This window comes from Pteronotus mesoamericanus, unplaced genomic scaffold (assembly GCF_021234165.1).
Source record: "Pteronotus mesoamericanus isolate MK-2021 breed Mesoamerican mustached bat unplaced genomic scaffold, CSHL_Meso_final scaffold_128, whole genome shotgun sequence".
NCBI classification, from domain to species: Eukaryota; Metazoa; Chordata; class Mammalia; order Chiroptera; family Mormoopidae; genus Pteronotus; species Pteronotus mesoamericanus.
The window spans coordinates 3,246,922-3,267,925 of NW_026555305.1; the positions used below are offsets into that span (position 1 = coordinate 3,246,922).

Consider the following 21,004-nt stretch of genomic DNA (forward strand, 5'->3'; position numbering starts at 1 on the left):
ATGTTGTCATCTGTGTGTTAGATCTCTAGGGCTTACCTATTTGTTGTTATGTTTGCCTCCTTAAACCACCTCTGTCCTATTCCTCACCCCCAGCCCCTGGTAACCACCACTCAAATCTATGTTTTTATAAGTTCAACTCTTGGATTCCACGTATTAGGGCTATCAGACAATATTTGTCGTTCTGGACCTGACTGATCTGATTTAGCGTAATGTCCTCAAGGCCCAGCCCTTGGTGTTGCAAATGACAGAATTCCCTTCTTCCTCATGATAGAATAATATTCCATTGTATACCTATCTGTATGGGTAACTTCATCCGTTGATAGGCACCTCGGTTGGTTCCATAGCTTAGCGATTGTGAATAATGCTACAGTAAACATGGTAGTAGAGATATCTCTTGGGTATCCTGTTTTCATTTCCTTTGGCTACATACCCAGAAGTAAAATTGCTGAATCCTACGATTGCTCTATATTTTTAACTTTGTAAGGAACCTCCGTACTCCTTTCCATGGTGGCTGCATCAATTTACATTCCCTTTAACAGTACGCAAGCCTTGCCTTAGCTCCGCATTCTTACCAATACTACTTACCTCCAATAGATGTGAGGTGATAGCGCATTGTGGTTTTGATCTGCACTTCCTTGATGATTAATGATGTTGAGCATCATTTCCTGTGCCTGTTGGCCCTTTGTAAGTCTTCTCTGGAAAAATATTTAGTTCCTCTGCCCATTTGTAATCATACTGTTTTTTACTATTGAGTTGTATGAATTCTTTACATATTTTGGATAGTAACCGTGTGTCCAATATATGGTTTGCAACCCCCCACCCTGCCGCCGGGTTTTCTGTAGGTGCAGAATCCCACGGCTGCGGATGCCACGCACTCACTCTCCCCTCTCCCTTTCAATTTGGTGTCACCTGGGGAGAGGGTGTGCATTGAAAAAGTTCTCCCCACCCTCTCAAACGCCCCTTGATTTTCTTCGTCTACCAGAAGGGTCAAGATGCAGATTTTATTTTTAAATATATACACCCTAACACTTAGTCAGTCTTTCCTCATGTCTGTCAAGGGTTCAATGATTTATCTCTTGAATTGTTATTAGATGTCATTTTCACTTTTTTCCTTCTAACTTACAGTAGATGTGACATTTATCCTTCTCATTCTGGTCCCCAAGTGTTTTGAATCTCCACTTCCGGTCTCTCTGCACTGCATTCTGGAAATTTCCTCAACATGGCACTCGGCTTTCGTAAGTGTTTTTCAGCTGTGTTTAGCCCTTGATGGGATACGTTTTTTTGAATGTGTCCATTCTATTGCATTGTTCATCTCTAAAATTTCTAAATATTCTCAATAACTTCTTACTCTTCTGCAATTATAATCCATCCTCTTGCCTGAAAAATTTAATAGCCCCCCTTTTTTTTACAGATATGTAAACAGGCTTAATTTAAATTTGCTCTCATATTTCCTACTGATTCTCTTTCATTGGGCTTGACAGCCTCCGGTATTAGTACATGGCCTCCCACAGCACTCTGTCATTGTTAGGGTCTCTCTACTGTCCGTACTTGTAGGAGGTCTCTCCCCACACATACGTGGCCTTCCACAGGTTCCCCAGGGCTGTCCTGGGACTCAGGCTGACCAGGGCCTGTGGCCGCTGCCCCTGCCCCATGCTGTCCACTCCCTCAGGTTCAGCACCTGCTCAGCATTGTCTTAGGCAGGGATGGGTAAAGCTGACCTCACACTCACACGTGGGACACACACTCATGTCACCAAAAAAGCTGCAAAAAGCCTGTTTCCCACACACTCAGTGCTAACAATGGGGTGTGTCAGTGAGCAGAGCTAGCCCAATGCCTACCCACACACAGAAAGTAGGGGACCACAGCTTCCAACCTTTGCCTGAAGCTCTGACCACCCTCTTCCTGTGAGAACGTGGGGTCCCTCCCTATGTCTGCAGAAGGGGAAACCTCCGTTCTACAACCCTTTGACGGCCCCAGGCACTGGCTGCTGCTCACCTTTGTTCTCTCTTCTTTCTTGCGATTTTCTGACTCTCTGGGGAATTTCTGCTTCTCTTTTCCTGAAAATGACTATTTTTTCATATTTGAGAAATGCTGTGTGCAGCGCTTAAGGTAACTGAAGCCCACAGGGTTCTGGAGTGGAGGCAGCGCACGTTTATCTTCGCTGTGGAGCCCGACACCATGAGCTTCTCCTGTCGGCACCTGGGGTGAAGGTTAACTGGGACTGAATTCCTCTCTGGAACCAGGAACTGGGGCACTGGCGGCCATGCTGGGGAGAGGAGTTGGTGACAACATGATCCCAACAAGGACACAGACAAGATGTTATTGTTTGGGTCACACAAGCGGCAGATGAGAGGTGAATATTTTCATAACGGTCACCTTTTTCTTTAAAAATGAACCTCTAATGCCCGGGCCAGGTAGCTCATTTAGTTAGAGCAGCATCCCAATGCGCCAAGGCTGTGGTGATGCCCAGCCAGGGTGCATACAAGAAGCAACCAATGAATGTATCAATAAACGGAACAACAAATTTCTCTCTCTCTCTCCTCCACCACCCGCACTCAAATCAATCAATAAATTAAAAATTAAAAAAATAACCTCTAACCCCAATAGAAGCCCCCTAAAGCTTACGTGCAAGATCACAGAAAGAGGAAGAGGGCTCTGCTTGAGGAGCAAGGGGCACCGAAGAACAAAGTGACTCAGAGCCTTGTTTCCTGGAAGGTATGGTGGATGGTGTTCAAAGAGAGAGAGAGAGAGAGAGAGAGAGAGAGAGAAGAAAGTTCATGAACTGGGCTGTGATAGGAAGAAAGCCACACTCTGGGCCAGGGGGAGGGGCATGTGTCCTTCCCCCACTCCCCTGTATGTGTCCTTTGTGCTCATGGTCACAGCGACACACGCCGGGACGGCACAGTGAGAAGGAGACCATGTCTTTGCTGCTCTGAGCTCTGCAGGCACAGGGACCCCCATCTCCCTGAGCATCTCCAGGACCTGGGTGACCACTGTCCAGGGGGAGAACCCACAAGGAGGTGCCGATGGCCGGGTGGAGGAGGAGGGGACCCCGCGGGGGAGGCTCTGACCTGGAAGGACGTGCCTGGGTCACCTCACCTGCAAGAGCGTCTCAAGAGGCTCCAAGTCAGTTTGCTGCTTGATCCTGGAAACAAACAAGCTGCTGGGAAGGCACTGTTCCTCTTTTTGTGGGTTTGCTGGTGTGACAACCACATGACAGGGACATCCAGCCTCCCAGTGGCCACACCCAGTGTGTCTGTCCACCCCGAAGACTCCGTGGTCTCTTCCTCTTGCACAGCTGGGTTCAGAGAGGAGACCATGCCCCCCACACTCATGGCCCTGCTCTGCCTCGGTGAGTGTTGGGGGGAGGGGGAGCCCTGCTCTGTCAGGACCCAGGGCTCAGGGGGCTCCCGGGGAGGGGGGCTCTGCTCAGGACTCAGGGCAAATCCCTCACAGGGACTCTCTTGCAGGGCTGAGCGTGGGCCTGAGGACCCCAGTGCAGGCAGGTGAGTCTGTTCCCAGGGGTCCCAGGTGTCATTCCCCACTGGGGACAAGGAGCCATCCCCTGGGAAGTTGGGGATGAAGAACAGCAGCTCTGGGCTGGCAGATGACGGACATCTGGGATGCTGGAGGCTGAGAGCTGGGCACTGGGGACATGTCTTGTGTCTCAGCCTCTGATTCCTTCCAGGGACCCTCCCCAAACCCACCATCTGGGCGGAGCCAGGCCCTGTGATCCCCTGGGGGAGCCCTGTGACCATCTGGTGTCAGGGGACTCGGCAGGCCCAGGAGTTCCGACTGGATAAAGAGGGAACCTCATTGCTTTGGGCCACACAGAAGCCACTGGGTCCCAGGGACAAGGCCAAGTTCTCCATCACACAGATGACAGAGCGCACTGCAGGGTTATATCGCTGTTACCATCACAGCCCCCCTGACTGGTCAGAGCGCAGTGACCCCCTGGAGCTGGTGGTGACAGGTGAGAGGACACTCAGGGGTCCCAGCCTCAGGCTCTGCCCTCAGGGAGGGGGATGCTCTCAGGGTGTCCCTCTCACAGCCCAGCCCTGGGGGACATGAAGGAGGTGTGAGCCCCATCTACCTCACTGCCTCCTTCTCTCCTAGGAGCCTACAACAGTGAACCCAGCCTCTCAGCCCTGCCCAGCCCTGTCGTGACCTCAGGAGGGAACGTGACCCTCCAGTGTGGCTCAGGGCAGGGATTTGGCAGGTTCATTCTGATGAAGGAAGGAGAACGCAGGTTCTTCTGGGCCCTGGACTCACAGCGACACCCCAGTGGGCAGTTCCAGGCCTGGTTCCCTGTGGGCCCTGTGACCCGCAGCCACAGGTGGAGGTTCAGATGCTATGGATATTACAGGAACAGACCCCAAGTGTGGTCACTGCCCAGTGATTCCCTGGAGCTCCTGATCTCAGGTAAGAAGCCAAAACCCATTTTCTTTGTGTTCCTATGATCAGGAGAACCCCAGTCCGGGATGGAAGTGAGGGGACAAGGGTCTTCCCCGCAGACTGATGGAGAACAGCAGGGGCCTGCCCATTCTACATGCCTGTCACTAGAATTCTCCAGGTGTGTGGGGAGATGCCCACAGGGAAGGAGAAGAGTGTGAGCAAATACTGGGCCTCTGTGGGGAGTTCCAGACTCTCACCATCCTTTTGTCCCTTCCCCAGGACCCTCTGGGAGCCCCAGCCCCCCACCCACGGGGCTCACCTCAACACCTGGTGAGTCACTGGGGCCTCATGGCTCACAGGGAGCACGGACCAGGCCAGGGCGACCATGAGTCTCTCAGAGAAACTTATGCCCCCTCAGATCCTCAGAGATGGGCTTGTCTTCTGGGGACTGGGAGTCAAGCAGAGATGCTGGGGGTAACCACAGGACACCAGGGGCTCTGAGTCTGGGACATGATTGGCGGGGCTGTCAGGGCACAGGAAGATGTGGGGGCCCAGCTTAGGGGAGGAACAGCCGAGTTTAAAAGGGGAGAAGGCAGGACCCAGCTCCTAACTCTCCATCCGTGGTTGATGACGTACAGCGGTACCCAGTGTAGGGGGCGGGCGTCTCAGTGCTCCCCAAGGTGGTGATTTTGGACACGTCCCTTTCCATCTAAGCCTCAGTTTCTCCCCCTGCCATAGAGGAGAGTCCTGGCTCAGACCTCAAAAGACACCTCACTTCTGACCCTGCAGGCACCACGCTGGTCTGAAGAAGTGAAGGGCAGGCAGTGTTGGGTGTTTGGGGTGTTAGGGACCAACAGGCCTATGGCCCGGGTGGCATCCTGAGTGCTTTCCAATCAGCCTGTGGTGCTCAGCCCATTCTTACTGAAGGAAAAACATCAAAATCAAACAGAAATCCGCAAGGACTTGGAAGCCAGGCTCTATGGGACATCAACACCTGTAGATGCTGCTTCCTGGTTATGGGACTTGGGATGAGCCACATTCCTTCTCTGAGTCCCCCCTCACAGTTTTGCTAAGATAGTTAGGGGCGCCCTCAGCATGGGACGGGTGCTCAGGCAATGCCAGCTCCACCCTCACGTCCCCTCCCAGATACACACTCAGAAACGTTCAAGGAGGCCCCATGTGAGAGTGTGGGGTCTGCAGGACAGCGAACAGGTCTTAGCTGGATGTCGGGATGGGGAAGGTCACAGAGGTCATTCCACACAGACCCTGGCTCTGCGGGGTCCCATTTAGGTCCCCCACAGCCTCCAATGGGTTGTGAGTGGGGGTTACAGGGGGAAGGCACTTTCAGTGCTAAGTAAAGGAGAGGGCTGGGGCACACAGGAGCCAGGGGACAGGCCGTTCCAATCAGGGGACCAGCCCGCAGAGCCCAAAGTGGTGCCTGTCTGGTGGCACCATGAGTGGAGCACAAGAGATCCCGCGGTCCCGGGCTGAAATTCCAGCTCTGCCCGTTCACGACTAGGTGACCTGGGACACCCGATGGATCTCTCTGAGCTTCAGTTTCCTCATTTGTGAAATGAGTGGATGGGAGACTGGCGTTCACTTATGGCTTGGTCGTTATGAGGGTTAGAGGCAATTAATTCACAGACCCCCAAGTGTGCCCAGCACACATTTAAGTGGTATCATCAGCTCATCGATGACATCCTTGTGTTCAAGGTCTTCAAACATACCAGGTAGTTTTGATTGGAATCTCTGTGACCTTCATCCTGCTGCTCTTTTTCCTCCTCTTCCTCCTCAAGCACCAAAAGAAACACAGAAAGTCAGGTGAGTAGATGGGGAGACCTGGTCTACCTGGCCTGCATGAGAGGTGTGACCTTCCTCTAAAGACCTAGGAAGTGACTTCCTAGGGCACCAGCAAAAATATGGCTCCGAAAACACCCCCCCCCCATAATATTCAGCTTTGAAAATTTTCCTAATTAAACAATCAAAGATTCCTAGAAAGCTCTTTATATCCCAACTTCCATTGATAATCCTCTGGGGGCAGGGATCTGAGATTCCCATGGAAGTACAGTTGTCAGGAGAGGGGTCCTGTGGGGAGGTAGCAGGGGGTACCCAGACGCTGAGGGACCATGCTGGTGAGGGGGCGGGGAGCCACAAGGAGGTGCCATTGTCATGCTGCAGGCAAGAGCGGTGGAGCGTGGACATGGTGATGAGGAATGGGGGTGGAAGTTGGAGTGGTTAGGAGATCCATTGTTTTCTGAAAATATGTAAATACACAGGGTTAAATGCCCATGAAGGATTGAAAAATGTGCAAAGGCAGTTAGCTGGGACAAGTTGAGGTGTTCCATTAGAATCGAAAATGTCAGTATTGTTGCCCTGGCTGGTGTGGCTCAGTTGGTTGGAGCGTCATCCCATAGACTGAAAGGTCGAGGGTTTGATTCCCCATCAGTGCACATACCCAGGTTGCATGTTTGATCCCCTCTTGGGGAGCACACAAGGAGGCAGCCAACTGATCTCTCCCCGCCTCACTTCCTCTCTCTATAAAAAGCAACTTAAAAAAAGAAAAAGAAAACGTCAGTGTTGTTTCCAAACCCAGGTTCGGCTGCCTGCTGCAATGAAAGCAAATACTTGTGAGACAGGTGCTGGTGAAAAAGAAAGAGGTTTACTCAGGTGCTGGCGATCCAAAAAGATGGCCGACTCCTGTCCTTAAAACAAAAAAACAAACAAAACAACAACAACAACAACAACAAAAAAGCTTAACATCTCTGGTCAAGTCCGTGGCTTTTCTAAGGAGAGGGAAGGGCAGTGGGAATGCATAGGCAGTGTGGTTGTTGGTTCCAACAAAGATCTTGGTGTCAACATTTCAGTATCAGCCAAATTTCTGTGGTCTACCAGCTCCTTTCTGGGCAGGGTTCCTGTGATGGAGTAAAATGGAGTCTAAAAGAGGGTTGTACGCAAAAAAATTTTGTTCCTCTTTTTGTTCCAACAGATTTGTTAGTTTATTGGTTAGTACATTTAATTCTGGTTAGTACAATGCTGCATAAAGATCATACACTTTTCATTCTCTGTTACAGAATGACCTCATTAAAAATAAATATATAGCCCAGACTGGTGTGGCTCAGTGGGTTGGCCATTGTCCTGTAAACCAAGGGATTGCCATGTCAATTCCCAGTCAGGGCACATGCTTGGGTTGCCAGGTCCCCACTAGGGGCAACCGATTAGTCTTTCTCTCCCTCTCTTTCTCCCTCTCTTCCCCTGTCTCTAAAAACAAATACATAAAGTCTTCGTGCGTGTGAGTGTGTGTGCGTGCGTACGCACATCAATTGGCATAGAAATAGTTACAGGTATAAGTGTTTGTACTGTGTGCACCAGTTCTGACCTAGACGCAGTGACAATCCACTAGATATAAGCACACCTATCATCCAGATCTTGGCTTCTAAATACCATCCTCTATGAGAATGAGGGATTTCATAAGAACAGACAGACTTTTGAAAATGTTCTTTCAGGTTCATAACAACTTACTTAGATCAACCATACAAGTTTTGGGTGCTACCATTTAATTTTGTTTATGTTGAATTCCCAGTGGACTGGGGTGGGGATTGTGGGGATCACGGCTGCTGAGATCTCAATGCAGCCCCAGGGATGGATTCTGGGATAGTTTAGAAACTAATTCCTAACTCTGTGCAGGTGCTTCAGACCCTGAAATTAAGACCAGAGCACTACAGAAAAGGTAATTTCTTCCCCCAAACCTCCCTAGACCTCTCCTCCACTTGTAGCTCCTTCACCACTGCCTAACCCTCCTGTTCTTCTTGCTCAGCTCCAGCTCCACAGCTCATGTTCAGGTGGAGAACCAGTGCAGTCAGAGAGGAGGTGAGGTGTTTGTGGGAAACAGCAGCAAGAAGAGTAGTTGGGAAGGGTTCTGGCCTTAGGGGTGAGCAAGCATGAAAATCCCAAATCTGTGTGGTCCTAGGCACATCCCTGCTCCTCGATGAACCTCAGCCTCCCCACCTAAGATCAGGAGGGGTGTGTGGGATCAAGAGATTCTAGGGATCTTGCCATGAGAAAGAATCTTCTCCTTCTCTAGGTGCTTCCATAAGAGATACCCAATCTGAAGAGGACAAAGGGATGGACAGTGAGGTAAGACCCCTGCCCTGCCCAGGGCACCCACCATAGACTTGTTAATGAGATAAATTCCTAGGATGCTTCTCCCTCCTGTTATCACTCAGCTCTCTCAGCATCTTCTGACATTGCCCTCCTCCTGAAAGCAATAGGGGCAGGCTGCTGGAACACCACTTCTCAGTGGTTTTTCTGGGACCATGTGGGCCCCTTCTTCTTGCTTCTCCTACTTGGGTCTCTTTGATTCTTGGTTATCCATATCTCAGGATGGTAGTGCTTCCCTAGATAGTTGTACAGTCTCTACACAATAAGGCTTGTAGGGTTTGAGACCCTACTGGTGGTATCTGGCTGGCATGCCTTTTTTTAAATTCTTACCTGAGAACATATTTTCATTGACTTCAGAAAGAAGGGAAGGGAGGGAGGGAGGAAGGGGGGAGGGGGGAGAGGGAGAGAGAGCGAGAGACATCAGTTGGTTGTCTTCTCCCATGTACCCCAACTGAGGATCAAACCCAAACCCTTCTGTCTATAGGACAACACTCCAATCAACTGAGTCACACTGACCAGGGCCCAGCATGCCTTCTCTTGTTCCCACAAAGCCCTCCATAGACTAGCCTTCCTTTATCTCTGTTTTCTCCCTTCCTTCCAGCCTTGTGGATTTAGATGCATCAGTCTCATACTCCCACAGGAAGTCCGCTGGCTGTCTTGTTGACCTCACCTTGAGACAACTCTGTACTTTATATTGCAAAGTTTACTGAATCCCAGATATTGCTGGACCCTCTCTATGTTCATGAATCCACAATTATTTCCATCTCTGACCTCTTGCCTGAGTCCCAACCTCAAACAAAGACAATAGAGCCATCTCTATTGTCCATCCAGCAGGCATTTTAACATCACACAAACAAGTCTTAAATCTTCCCCAAAGAGTTGTTTCTCCTTCAATGTTCATACTTCTCCACCTCAAATCCAGAAGTGTTTCTCACACCAACATCTGGAGACATTTTGTTTGTCATAGCTCGGAGGGAGACGCCAATGGCACCTAGTGACCAGGAATGCTGCCAAACATCCTCAAGTACATGGAAAAGCCTTGAAAACACTCGTCCTATGAAATATGTCCATTCTTCTGGGTGGAGGACCTCTGTGGTAACTAAAGCAGCTCCTTTACAGGCCTCCCCTCCCTCCCTAGTGCTTCACCATTTTGTTTCTCCCTAATGCCCATCATCCTCCCACATGACCTTATCCCTTGTTTATGGTCTGTTCCCAACCCCCAACCCTGAACTCCCTGAGGGCAGGCCCCTATCTGTCTTCTTCTTGGCCCCCTGCAAGTGCCCTTTCTCTGTCACTTTCCCGATGTCTTGCTCTGTGTTTCTCTGTCTCTGTGTCTTTGTCTCTTTCTCTGTTTCTGTCTCTATATGTCTGTAGCTGTCTGTCTATAGATAGATAGATAAACAGATGTGTACACTACATAGCATTTAGAGAGTATATATAGAGTATATATTCTCTATATATGAATACTATATATATATATAGTATTCATATATAGAGAATATATATATATACACACACACAGGTGTATATTCTCTGTATTTTATGTTGCAAAATGTATTGAATCCCAGATATAGCTGGACCCACTCTATGTTCATGATAGATGAATCTATCTACCAAACTGGATGAATAAAAGCCTAAATGAAGGTCCTCCAAAATGCCTAGTTTCCCCCTCATTAGTTTACTCCTTTATTCAGTGAGTCAGCCAAACACTTACTAGGAATATCTATTTGCAAGGCTCTGTCATAGACTGGGTGTTACGAACATGAATGAAAATGTATCTGGACAAGGCATATATATAATATCCTTTCCATTTCAAAATCAACTCTCTGGTATCTAGGTGGAAACTTATTAGAAGAGGGACAAGTGGAGCAAGGAGAGAAGTTCCACCCCCTCCTGTCTCCACCCCCTCCCCCCAGCAGAGCCCTGACTCTGTAAACCCCCAGCAAGTGACGCATGCCCAGGTGAACCACTCAAGGCTCAGGCAGAGGGGGGCCAACCTGCCTTCTGCCCTGTCAGAGGAGTTGCTGGACACAAAGGACAGATAAGTGGGAGGGGAGGGCAGTGACATGGGTCTTTTCTGTTCCTGGTGCCCTGGCTTCTCCCAGCCCAATCATACACCTGTTTCTCACTCTACCCTCTCCAGGATGCTCCATCTGAATACCCCCAGGATGTGACCTATGCCCAGCTGAACCGCTTGACCCTCAACCGAGCGACAAGAGCACCCCGTTCTTCCCCATCAGAGGAGCCCCCAGATGAGCCGAGTGTGTACGCTGCTCTGGCTGTCCACTAGCCCAGGAAGGACCCAGACCCCACAGTCCAAGGAGGGGGGCTGCAGGGACCCCAGAAGGCACAGGAGCTGCCCCCAAGGACGTTCAGCTACTGACCCAAGTCTGAGGATGTTCTGTAAGCAAGCAAGATATCACAAGAACTTACAAGTCACCTGGTTCTGCAGAAGAAGATAAATATGAACTCCGTATTTTTAGAAAAAGAGCAGCACACTTCTACATAACCAGTGACTGGGAGAAGGAAATTGAAAAGAAGATAGAAATTTTTTCTCTTAAAAGATAAATGTTAATCATATACATCAACACATATTCTTACTTGCATGGTCATGCAAATGTTAAACATCAAGATCAAAGGGAAAAATTAAGTGCCTAAATGAAATTAGTATAGAAAGAACTCGGCGACCTAAGTGAGCATCTAAAGAAGTTAGATAAAGAATAAGAAATTCATCCCACGACAGTGGATGAAAGGATATAAAAAATGATAAAAACATGGCCCTGCCTGGTGTGGCTCAGTTGGTTGGAACATTATTCTGTAAATCAAAAGGCTGCTGGTTCAATTCCCAGGCAGGGCACATACCTAGGTTGTGGATTTGGTCCTCAGTCCAGGCGCATACTAGAGACAACCGTTCGATGTTTCTCTTTCACATCAATGTGTCTCTCCCCTTCTCTAACTTCTTCCCTTCCCCTCTCTCTAAAATCAATGTGTCCTTGAGTGAGGAGCAAAAAAGTGATAAGGACGTGTATTTACATGGAAAGAATAAAAAAGAGAAAAATGAATTGTGTTCGTCTGCTCAGCTGCCATACCAAAGGATTACAGGCTAGGCAGTTTAACCCCCTGAAATCTATTCTTCCATCGTTCTGGAGGCTGGATGCCTGAGACCAAGCTGCCAGCAGGGTTGGTGTCCACTAAGCCTGTCTCCTTGGGTCATGGGTGGCTGCCCTCTTGCTCCTATGTAAACGGCCTTTCCTGTGTGTGTCAGTGAGGGGGAAAGCCCCCCAGTGTCTCTTCTTTTGAGGACTCTAACCTATCTGGTCAGTGCCTCAACCTTATGACCTCATTTAACCTTAATTAATTCCTCAGGCCCCAACTCCAAATACAGCCACTTGGGGGGTTAAGGGCTTCACTATGAATTTTGAGAGGGCCGGGTACATACGTATTCAGTCTACAACATCCCCTCTCTGAGCTCCCCGAATTCGTCTTCTTTTCTCATGCAAAATGCATTTCTTTTCATTCTACAGTGCCCCAAATTTCCACTCATTCCAGCATCAACGTTCAAGTCTAAAGTTCAAAGTCTCATCTACGTATTGTCTATGTCAGACATGGGTGAGACTTGGGATAGGACTCATTTTAAGGCGGGATTCCTCTGCAGTCGTGGACCTGTGACCCAGACAAGTTGGGTGCTTCCAACATGCAATGCTGAGCAGGTAAAGGGGAGATATTCCTATCCCAACAGGGAAAAATCGGAAGGACAGGGGTTCCAAGCACATTCAACATCCAGCAAGGCAACTTTCATGAAATCTTGTTCTCCTGTCTTTTGGGTTCAATTTCTTTTTTTGATGTTATTTTTCAATTACAGTTGACCTCCAATAGTATTTTCCATTAGTATCAGGTGTATGGCATCATGCTTAGATTCGATGTCCTGCCCTCCAGGTGCTCTGGGATGGCAGTGTTACCTCCATGGCTCAGCTGGGTGGCCTAGCACCTTCATCTCCCTGTGAGGACCCCACTCCCAAGGGTCGGAGGGGAGACCATCTGCTGAATCCAAGGAAGGGATTCTAACTTTGAGGTCCATGGGGAAGCCCTGATAATCTCTGAATTGTCTTTGGGGTCATTCTTTCTTTTCCTTGAAGAATAATAGCACATGTTTGCAGACAGGTAACTGCATCATCCCAGCCTGTCTTGTCTGAATGGTGTTTCTGCTCCAACAATCCCATCATCTCTTCCCTGACTGACAGCCCATCCCCACCTGTGCTCTTCTCTCCCACACCCACTGTCGTTTGTAGCAACGTGAGCAGCCAAGAATTTTCCAGCTCATTAACTTCTGGGCCCATTTGCTGAACAGTTCATTCTTCAGTTCACCTCTCTCCTCACAAATGCTACTACCGGCATTCAGGAGGAACTGGGCTACATGTCAGCATTTTGCTTAGGAATATGCCACTTGATGCTTCCCAAGTTCCATCTTCTAGAAACATTAGAAGACAATTGAGCCAAGTTCTTTGCCACCGTATAATGAAAATCGCCTTTCTCCATTGTCTACTACCATATTTGTCATTTTGTCTGAAGACTCACTGAAATGGATACTACCACCCATATTTCTATTGTACCAACACTCTGTTTTCTTCATCATATACTCTCTGAGAAGGTGGAGGCTTTTTCTCCACATCTCCTCTTTCCTTTCTGAGCCTCCACTAGAATCACCATTAACGTCCATATACCCACCAGCAGTCCATTCACAGCACCTAAAACTTTTCTAGTGTCCATTCGTCCCACTACCAGTTCCAAAGCTGCTTCCAGGTCTTAATACTAACTTTTATATTATTCTGCTCAGGCTTCTATAACAAAATATCATAGACCAAGGGGTTTACGCAACACACATTTATTTGTTTACAGCCCTGGAGAATGGAAGCTCCAGATCAAAGAGTAGGGTCTCTCTCTGGGCTTGCAGATGGCACGTCTTCCTGTGTGCTTTCATGGCCTTTCCTTGGCGTGAGAACAAAGGGAGCAAGAATGAGCTATCTGGTTTCTCTTACAAGGATGCTGATCTTATGGAATCAGAACCCCAGCCTTATACCTTATTTAACCTACTTCTTAGAGGCTCCACTTCCAAATTACAGCCACACTGGGGGTTAGGGCTCCCTCATATGAATTTGCAGGATTGCAAGCATTCAGTCCATAGCATTAATAAAGCCAAAAAAGTTTATTCTTGAATATTCTTAAAATGTATAAAATCCAGCAGCGCTGGACAAAAAAAAAAAAAAAAAAGAGAGATATGGTACCTAGAACCCATATCAGTTATGAAATGAGACATCACTACAGATCCCACTGAATTTTCTAGTGTCAACTTAAATACAAGAGGTAAACTGAGGCAAGCTCCAATGACCAAAAATTGAGTTTATTTGGGAATAGCAGAAGAACTGCAATTTGAGACATGCAGACTGTAGCATGCTACAGGTGAGTTCACTGAGGATTTGGGGCAGGCTATATTAATGGGCAAGAAACACAAGGAAGGGGTGGGACAATTCACTTCAAGCAGCAATTTCATTGTCTTGAGGATGGGGAGAAGCTCTTGGTGGAGGTTCATTGGTTGAGGGTTGTTTCAGTTTCCCGTAAATCAGAAATCTATGGGAAATCACTCCTTCAGTCTTTAAATTTAGTTTACCTGAGAACCCATATGTAAGATTCCCTGTTTTATATCCTCCAGCTCTATTTTAGAATGAAATCTTTTCACAATAAATATAAGTGCACTTTATGAAAAGCTTTATCCAATTTAGGTAAAGTGGATTCATATCCAATATTTAGTTTCTAAGAATAAATAGATTGATGTAGTCCCATTTGTTTATTTTTTTGTTTGTTTCTTCTGCTTTGAGAAATGTCTGAGATTTTACTGTCTATGTTTTCTTCTAGGATGTTTATGTTTTTGAGTCTAGCATTTAACTCTTTAATCCATGTAGAATTTATTTTTGTGTATGGTGTAAGAAGGTGGTCTAGCTTCACTTTTTTGCATGTATCTGTCCAATTTTTCCAAAACCATTGTATATTTTTGCACCCTTTGTCTAATTTTAATGGATCATAAATGCATGGGTTTATTTCTGGGATCTCTATTCTGTTCCATTGATCTATGTGTCTGTTTTAATGCCAGTATCAGGCTGTTTTGACTACTATTGCTTTGTAGTATAGTTTGATATCAGGTAGTGTGATTCCTCCAACTTTGTTCTTCTTTCCTAAGATCACTGTGGCTATATGGCATTGCCTGTGGTTCCATATAAATTTTTGGAACATTTGTCCTACTTATGTGAAATACGCCATTGGTATCTTGACAGAAATTGTATCACGTCAACTAGCACAATCTTTTTCATACCCCCGTTGGCGCCCAGATGTCTGCAGTCATCAGTCACCTTCTGCCCCTCCTGTTTCCCCTCTCCTTGGCATAGAAGAAGCCTGAACTCTGTACTTTCTTAAGATGAATTTGAGGTACCATTAGGTCTCCCATCTCCTCTGTTGGCATCTTCTTGTTGCATAAACTTTCCCTTGCTCCAAAAAATAATAATAGTTACTAGAGAATCTGAATCATCACTGAACTATAAAAAATTTACATCTGAAAATTAAAATCATCACACAGAATTAATTCCTGGTCCACCAAGATATGCAGTGAGTTCTTCCAAACAATTATGGGAGATTGGACAGGGGTTTTACAGATATTTTTTTAGACCAAACACACATAGATAGGCTGGCATGAAAATCTGAAAAGGGTATTTCAAGGCAGGAAAACCATACTTAGGGTTTCCACATAGACTTGGATGCAGAATAACTTCTAAAAATGGACGGGAGACAGAACATTAGTGGCATTCCTGCCACTGAACTTTGGGGGCCAGCTGGGAGTGGAGCATCTCAAAAGACACTTTGTCAGGAAGATGTTCTGGGGTCCTGGGACGTGTTGGCTGGTGATAGTTGGGTGTCTCCAGCAACAGAGAGAGCATACAGCTCTTCTGAAAACTGAAGGCATATTTCTGGAGTTGAAACAGAATTCTATCTGAGCAAGAGATGCGCTCGTGATGAGTCCAAAGCAAAGACCAACGCAGTGGCTGCTGGTGGCGACCTGAACAAAACCAGAGTCCCCTGGGGAAAGGTGCCCCATGTGCATGGAAATGCGGCACAACTTGCGCCAAATTCCAAAACAATCTTCCTGCTAAGACTGTTGGACAGAAAATCCTTGGAATGCTGCATGTCCCAAAGAGTTCAACTTATCGAAAAGCAAGTAAATAACTAAAAGTGCTCTCTTGCTTTAAAAAAAAAAAAAAAATGAAGGACAATATCTGATCGCCACGTTCCTGCTTGGTCCACACAGGTAAGTTGGTGAGATGCAGATATTTCAACAAAGATGAATTTTCCTCGGCAAGTCAAAGGTCTAGCCCAAAGCTATGGCATCAGGAGGATCTGCTCTGCCCATGGAAGAAGGGACAGTGAGAGAAAAAAATGACTCAGAGGTTTGTTCCCAGAAAGGAAGGGGTGGTAGCTGTTGCTAAGAAAAAAGAGAAGTGGTGGAAAAACATGAAACAAAAAGAAAGCCTAGAATCTGGGGCTGTAAAACTGACGTGTTTCCTTCCCTATTTCCCTGTACTTCCCCTTTGTGCTCATAGTCACAGCGACACGCACCTGGACGGCACAGCGAGAAGGAGACCGTGTCTCTGCTGCTCTGAGCTCTGCAGGCACAGGGACCCCGTCTTCCTGAGCGTCTCCAGGGCCTGGGTGACCACGGTTCTTGGGGAGGACCCACAGGGAGGTGCTGATGGCCAGGCCGAAGGGGAGGGGGCCCCGCGGGGGAGGCTCTGACCTGGAAGGACGTGCCCTCACCTGCAATGGGTATCTCAGGAGGCTCCAGGTCTAACTGCTGCTTTGATATAAAAATAAGACTCAGACTGTGGGAGAGAGGTTGTTCCTTCACCTGTGGGCTGCTGACATGACAACCCCCTGACAGGTAGGACCAGCCTCCCAGTGACCACGCCCCGTGAGCCTGTCTGGCCCTGTGCTGGCACCCTGGCCTCCTCCGGCTGTCGAGCCAAGGCCAGAGGGAGAAGACTTCATGATGCTAACACTCACGGCCCTGCTCTGTCTCGGTGAGAAGGGAGAGGGGGAGGCAAACCCCTGGTTTCTAAGCAAACCAACCACTCAGAAGGCTCCCAGGAGAAGGGTTCTGCTCGGGATTCAGGGCAAATCCCTCACGGGGACTCTCTTGCAGGGCTGAGCGTGGGCCTGAGGACCCCAGTGCGAGTAGGTGAGTCTTTCCTCAGGGGCCCCAGGTCCCTCTCCTCACTGAGGACTAGGGACCAACTCCCAAGCAGGTGGGAAAACAGAAGAACAGATGTGTCTGACAGATGAGAGATGTCTTGGAGGGACCTGGGGCTGAGATCTGGGGACTGAGGGTGGAAATGTCTTCTCATCCACCCTCTGATTCCTTCCAGGGACCCTCCCCAAACCCACCATCTGGGCTGAGCCAGGCTCTGTGATCCCACGAGGGAGCCCCGTGACCATCTGGTGTCAGGGGACCCTGCAGGCCCAGCGATTCCATCTGCAGAAAGAGGGAGACACAGTGTCTTTGGAAACACAGAAGACACTTGAACCCGGAGAAAAGGCTGTGTTCTCCTTCACACGCATGACAGAATATGATGTGGGGAGATATCACTGTTCCTATCGCAGCCTCACTGGCTGGTCAGAGCACAGTGACGCCCTGGAGCTGGTGGTGACAGGTGAGAGGACACTCGGGGGTCCCAGCCTCAGGCCCTGCCCTCAGGGAGGGGGATGCTCTCAGGGTGTCTCCCCCTCACAGCCCAGCCCTAGGGGATGTGAGGAGGTTAAGCCCCATTTACCACGCTGCCTCCTTCTCTCCTAGGATTCTACAGCACACCCAGCCTCTCAGCCCTGCCCAGCCCTGTCGTGACCGCAGGAGGGAACGTGACCCTCCAGTGTGGCTCACGGCAGAAATTTGAGAGGTTCGTTCTCATTAAGGAAGGAGAACACAGGCCCTCCTGGACCCTGGACTCACAGCCACACCCCAGTGGGCAGGTCCAGGCCCTGTTCCCTGTGGTCCCCGTGACTCCAAGCCACAGGTGGAGGCTCAGGTGCTATGGCTGTTACAGGAACAGCCCCCTGATATGGTCACAGCCCAGTGACACCCTGGAGCTCCTGGTCTCAGGTGAGAAAGTCCTGTTCTGGCCCCATCCTTGGACTGAGGCACCGGCCAGGTTCCTGGGGACTTTGCTGGGAGGGGAGCCCCATGTGAGAAGGTGGGGTGACGGGGGCACAGGGGCTCCTGGGCCAGAGACACAGACCAGCCCAGGGAGCTCCTGAGTCTCTCTGAGGGTCGAATGCCCCTCACACATCCACCGTCAGGCTGTGTCTCAGGATCTGGGTGTCAGGGCGAGATGGCGGGGAACCGCAGGCTCCAGGAGCGCTGATGGTTTGCCCTCCCCCGCAATTGGGAGAGGCTTATAGAGGGATAAGGAAGGCAGGTGACAGGTGGGGCGGTCAGAGCAGAGGGCCCAGTGGAAGAGAGGAGCAGCTGGGCTCCAGTCGGGAGAAGGCAGCCCCCGCCCTCGGCTCCCTGACAGGGGCTGAGGGCGTAAGGGTGGGGGCTCTCAGTGTCCCCTGGGGCTAGGATTTCATGCACCTTCAGGCCCCAGAGCTCCTGGTCTCGGGTGAGCTGGCCTGCTCTTGTCCTCTTGGAGCTCCGAGGTCTCTAGCAGGCCCTGTCCCCAGGAAATCTGAGGCGTGATGGAAAGAATGGAAGCGCCAGGTGGCTCCAGAGAAGGCTCATCCCATGGGAGTTGGAAACATGAGCACCTCCCGCCCCTGGGACCCTGCGTCCCTGCTGGCGCAGAAAGGGCTGAGCACGGGAGGAGGGTGGCCTTGGTCGGGGTGATGCCATGAGCAAGTGAGAGTTGACTGGAGCCACAAGACAGAGTCCCAGCTGACTGCCTTCTGGTGTCTCCATCTCAGAGCCAAAGCAGCACTGCTCCCCAGAGGCCAGCCCCACAGGAGGGCCCCAGGAGAAAGGGTAGGGTGTGAGTGTGTGGGTGTGCGCGTGCGTGTGGACTCAGCTCCCCAGGGAGGCGAGCTCTGAGGACCTGTCCCCATGTGAGTAAAGGGGAGCCGCCTTGCCTTGACCTGCAGGAGCGTGTTCATTTCTGACTTTCTGGGGCACCCAACAGGTGGCTGCTCCAAGACCTGCTCAGGGTCCAGCCCACGCTAGGTCTGTCCTGCCTTCTCCGTAACTGTGACCTTGTACGGGCTAAACAGTGGAGGGAGATGCGGGTGTCGGGGAACAGGTACATGCACCCGGGGGGCTGAGCTTAGCCAGCGGAAGCCTCAACATGAAGGAGACTGCGAGGATTTGGAAATTCCCAATTAGCGTGCCAGCTGTCCCTGCTTCCATGCAGAATCTGTGGGATTCTCCACCAAAAGCCGATGCCCTTGTGGAATTCGCCTGGTGCCAGTTTGCAAGATTTGGTGTCTAGTCCTGGCTTGTAATACAGGGAAGAGGGCTGGGCTGAAGGAGGAGGAGGAGGGGCCAGGAGGGTGGGAGAGAGGACAAACACTCCCTCGGCAGCTCATTTCCAGAGACCCTGAGTGGGGTCCCCGAACTCTCTCAGAAGAGGACATAAGATAGCTCGGGCCCAGGTGGGGCTGCTGTGCGTGAGGCTGGAGTCCCCGCTGGACACTCTCCCATGGGGAGAAGTGTGTGCACCTGTGGGCATCATTCTTCACGGCCCCTGGGCTCACCTGGATCCTCCACACTCTTCGCTGCCTTGAGGCTTGGCAGCGACACCATGCACGGCTCATGAGGAATTGGGGCTTCTTGCCCAGACTCGGTGTGAGATTCCTGTCTGTTCTCTGCCTTCCCTGCCCACTCCCCTCTATTAGAACAGGTTTTCTGGGAACTTTCAGGCAATCCTTGATTAAGTAAATTTAAGTTATAACCATTTTTGACTTCCCAAAGGTAAATCAAATCTACTTACCTTCAAGAAGTTTTAAAGGTAAGACTTGTCAAATCTACTCCTGTTTTAACAGGAATTATGTGAAATTTATCCATTTATTATGAAAAATAAGCTTTTATTAAAAGGAAGTGTTTAATAAAGATACTTTAAAAGGTTTGATTTTGACTTCAGGTGCAATTAAGTTTTGTTTGTAAACTTGTCTATACTTGGAGTTCAAGAATTGTCCGTCTACCACACACATGACTGTGTGCAGAGATGACACCAACCCGTGGATCCTGAGTCCTCAGCTACTGAGTCCATTGGTGCTCTCATCTCCAGAAAAGGTAGCTTGGATGGTTCAGTCTCCCACATGAGCAGAGAGACTGCAAAAATCTCTCTGTTCGCCATATTTCTCACCAGGCCTGAATTCTCAGGGCAAAGCCAACCCGTGTTTCAAAGGGACTCAGCAGCAAAGTCTACACTCAGAAGGCACCAGGAGACCGACAAGATCCATGATGGCAGACAGGACCCTCAGAGCAGAGGAGGGGTGTGCGAGGGGCTGGAAGCAGTCACATCATGAGAAACGGGAGAGTTTTTAGGACAAGGGGCTTGAGTGGCATCACGTCTTATGGGCCATACTTCTTTTTGGTTCTCAGGAGCAGCCGACACCATCAGCCCGTCACAGAGCAGCCCAGATAACAAGAGTGGTGAGTTGAGGGTCCTCAGTTATAGGGCTGGGGCAGAGGGTCATGTCTGCCAAGGAGAGACAGGTGCGCTGGGTGGACATCCAGGGAGACTGGGGAGATTTGAGTCTGTCCTGACCCCTGTGCCCTCTTTGTCCACAATTCCTAACCTCCCACCCCCAAGACTACACAGTGGGGAACCTCATCCGCATGGGCGTGGCTGGCTTGGTGCTGGTGGTCCTCGGGGGGCTGCTGCTTCAGGCTCGAGACAGCGAGAGGAGGGCCCACGCTGCTGCCAGGAAGTGAGCTCACGGGAAAGGTGCACCGTTCAGAGAGGTAGAGCCTTGGAAAAGAAGTCATGTGCCCAGAAGGTTCTGGAAGATAGTCTGGGACATGCTGCATGACCTGCCTGCAGCTCACGGCAGGTGGAGGAGTCATCGCTCATATGCAGGGACAACGTCTGGACCCTTCTGCCATTAAATTCTGCCTGTCTCCCTCCTGACCATTGCTGAGTCTTGCGACTGGTTCCTAACTTTCCCCATTTCCGTTAAATTAGCATTTATGCCACATGGCATGGTTACGTCCACACCTCCCTACACTTTCAGGGAATATATATTCCTTTTTCTCTAACTACATATACATTGATATATGTGTAGAGTCCCCCTCCACTCAGTTCAAAACATGCAATCTATTTTAATAAATCAATAAGCTGGCATGACAAAGATTCAGCCATAAGAGATAAATCCAAAATGATGTCCCAGCGCCTCTCTGGATGCCACACACCTGTCCTTT

The 21,004-nt window shown here is 49.5% G+C and overlaps 1 protein-coding gene across 1 annotated transcript; it reads left to right on the forward strand.

The window, feature by feature from the left end:
* The first annotated feature begins 3,318 nt into the window (after positions 1-3,318).
* LOC129082474 (leukocyte immunoglobulin-like receptor subfamily B member 4) lies at positions 3,319-20,602 on the forward strand. The gene is made up of 16 exons (XM_054588169.1): positions 3,319-3,352; positions 3,471-3,506; positions 3,689-3,973; positions 4,120-4,422; positions 4,675-4,725; positions 6,109-6,216; positions 8,080-8,122; positions 8,210-8,262; positions 8,477-8,529; positions 10,697-10,834; positions 16,616-16,673; positions 16,796-16,831; positions 17,019-17,303; positions 17,447-17,749; positions 20,186-20,236; positions 20,382-20,602. Exons 1-16 carry the CDS (start codon positions 3,319-3,321, stop codon positions 20,516-20,518), a joined length of 1,974 nt encoding a protein of 657 aa, XP_054444144.1. The 3' UTR covers positions 20,519-20,602.
* Positions 20,603-21,004: the final 402 nt, after the last annotated feature.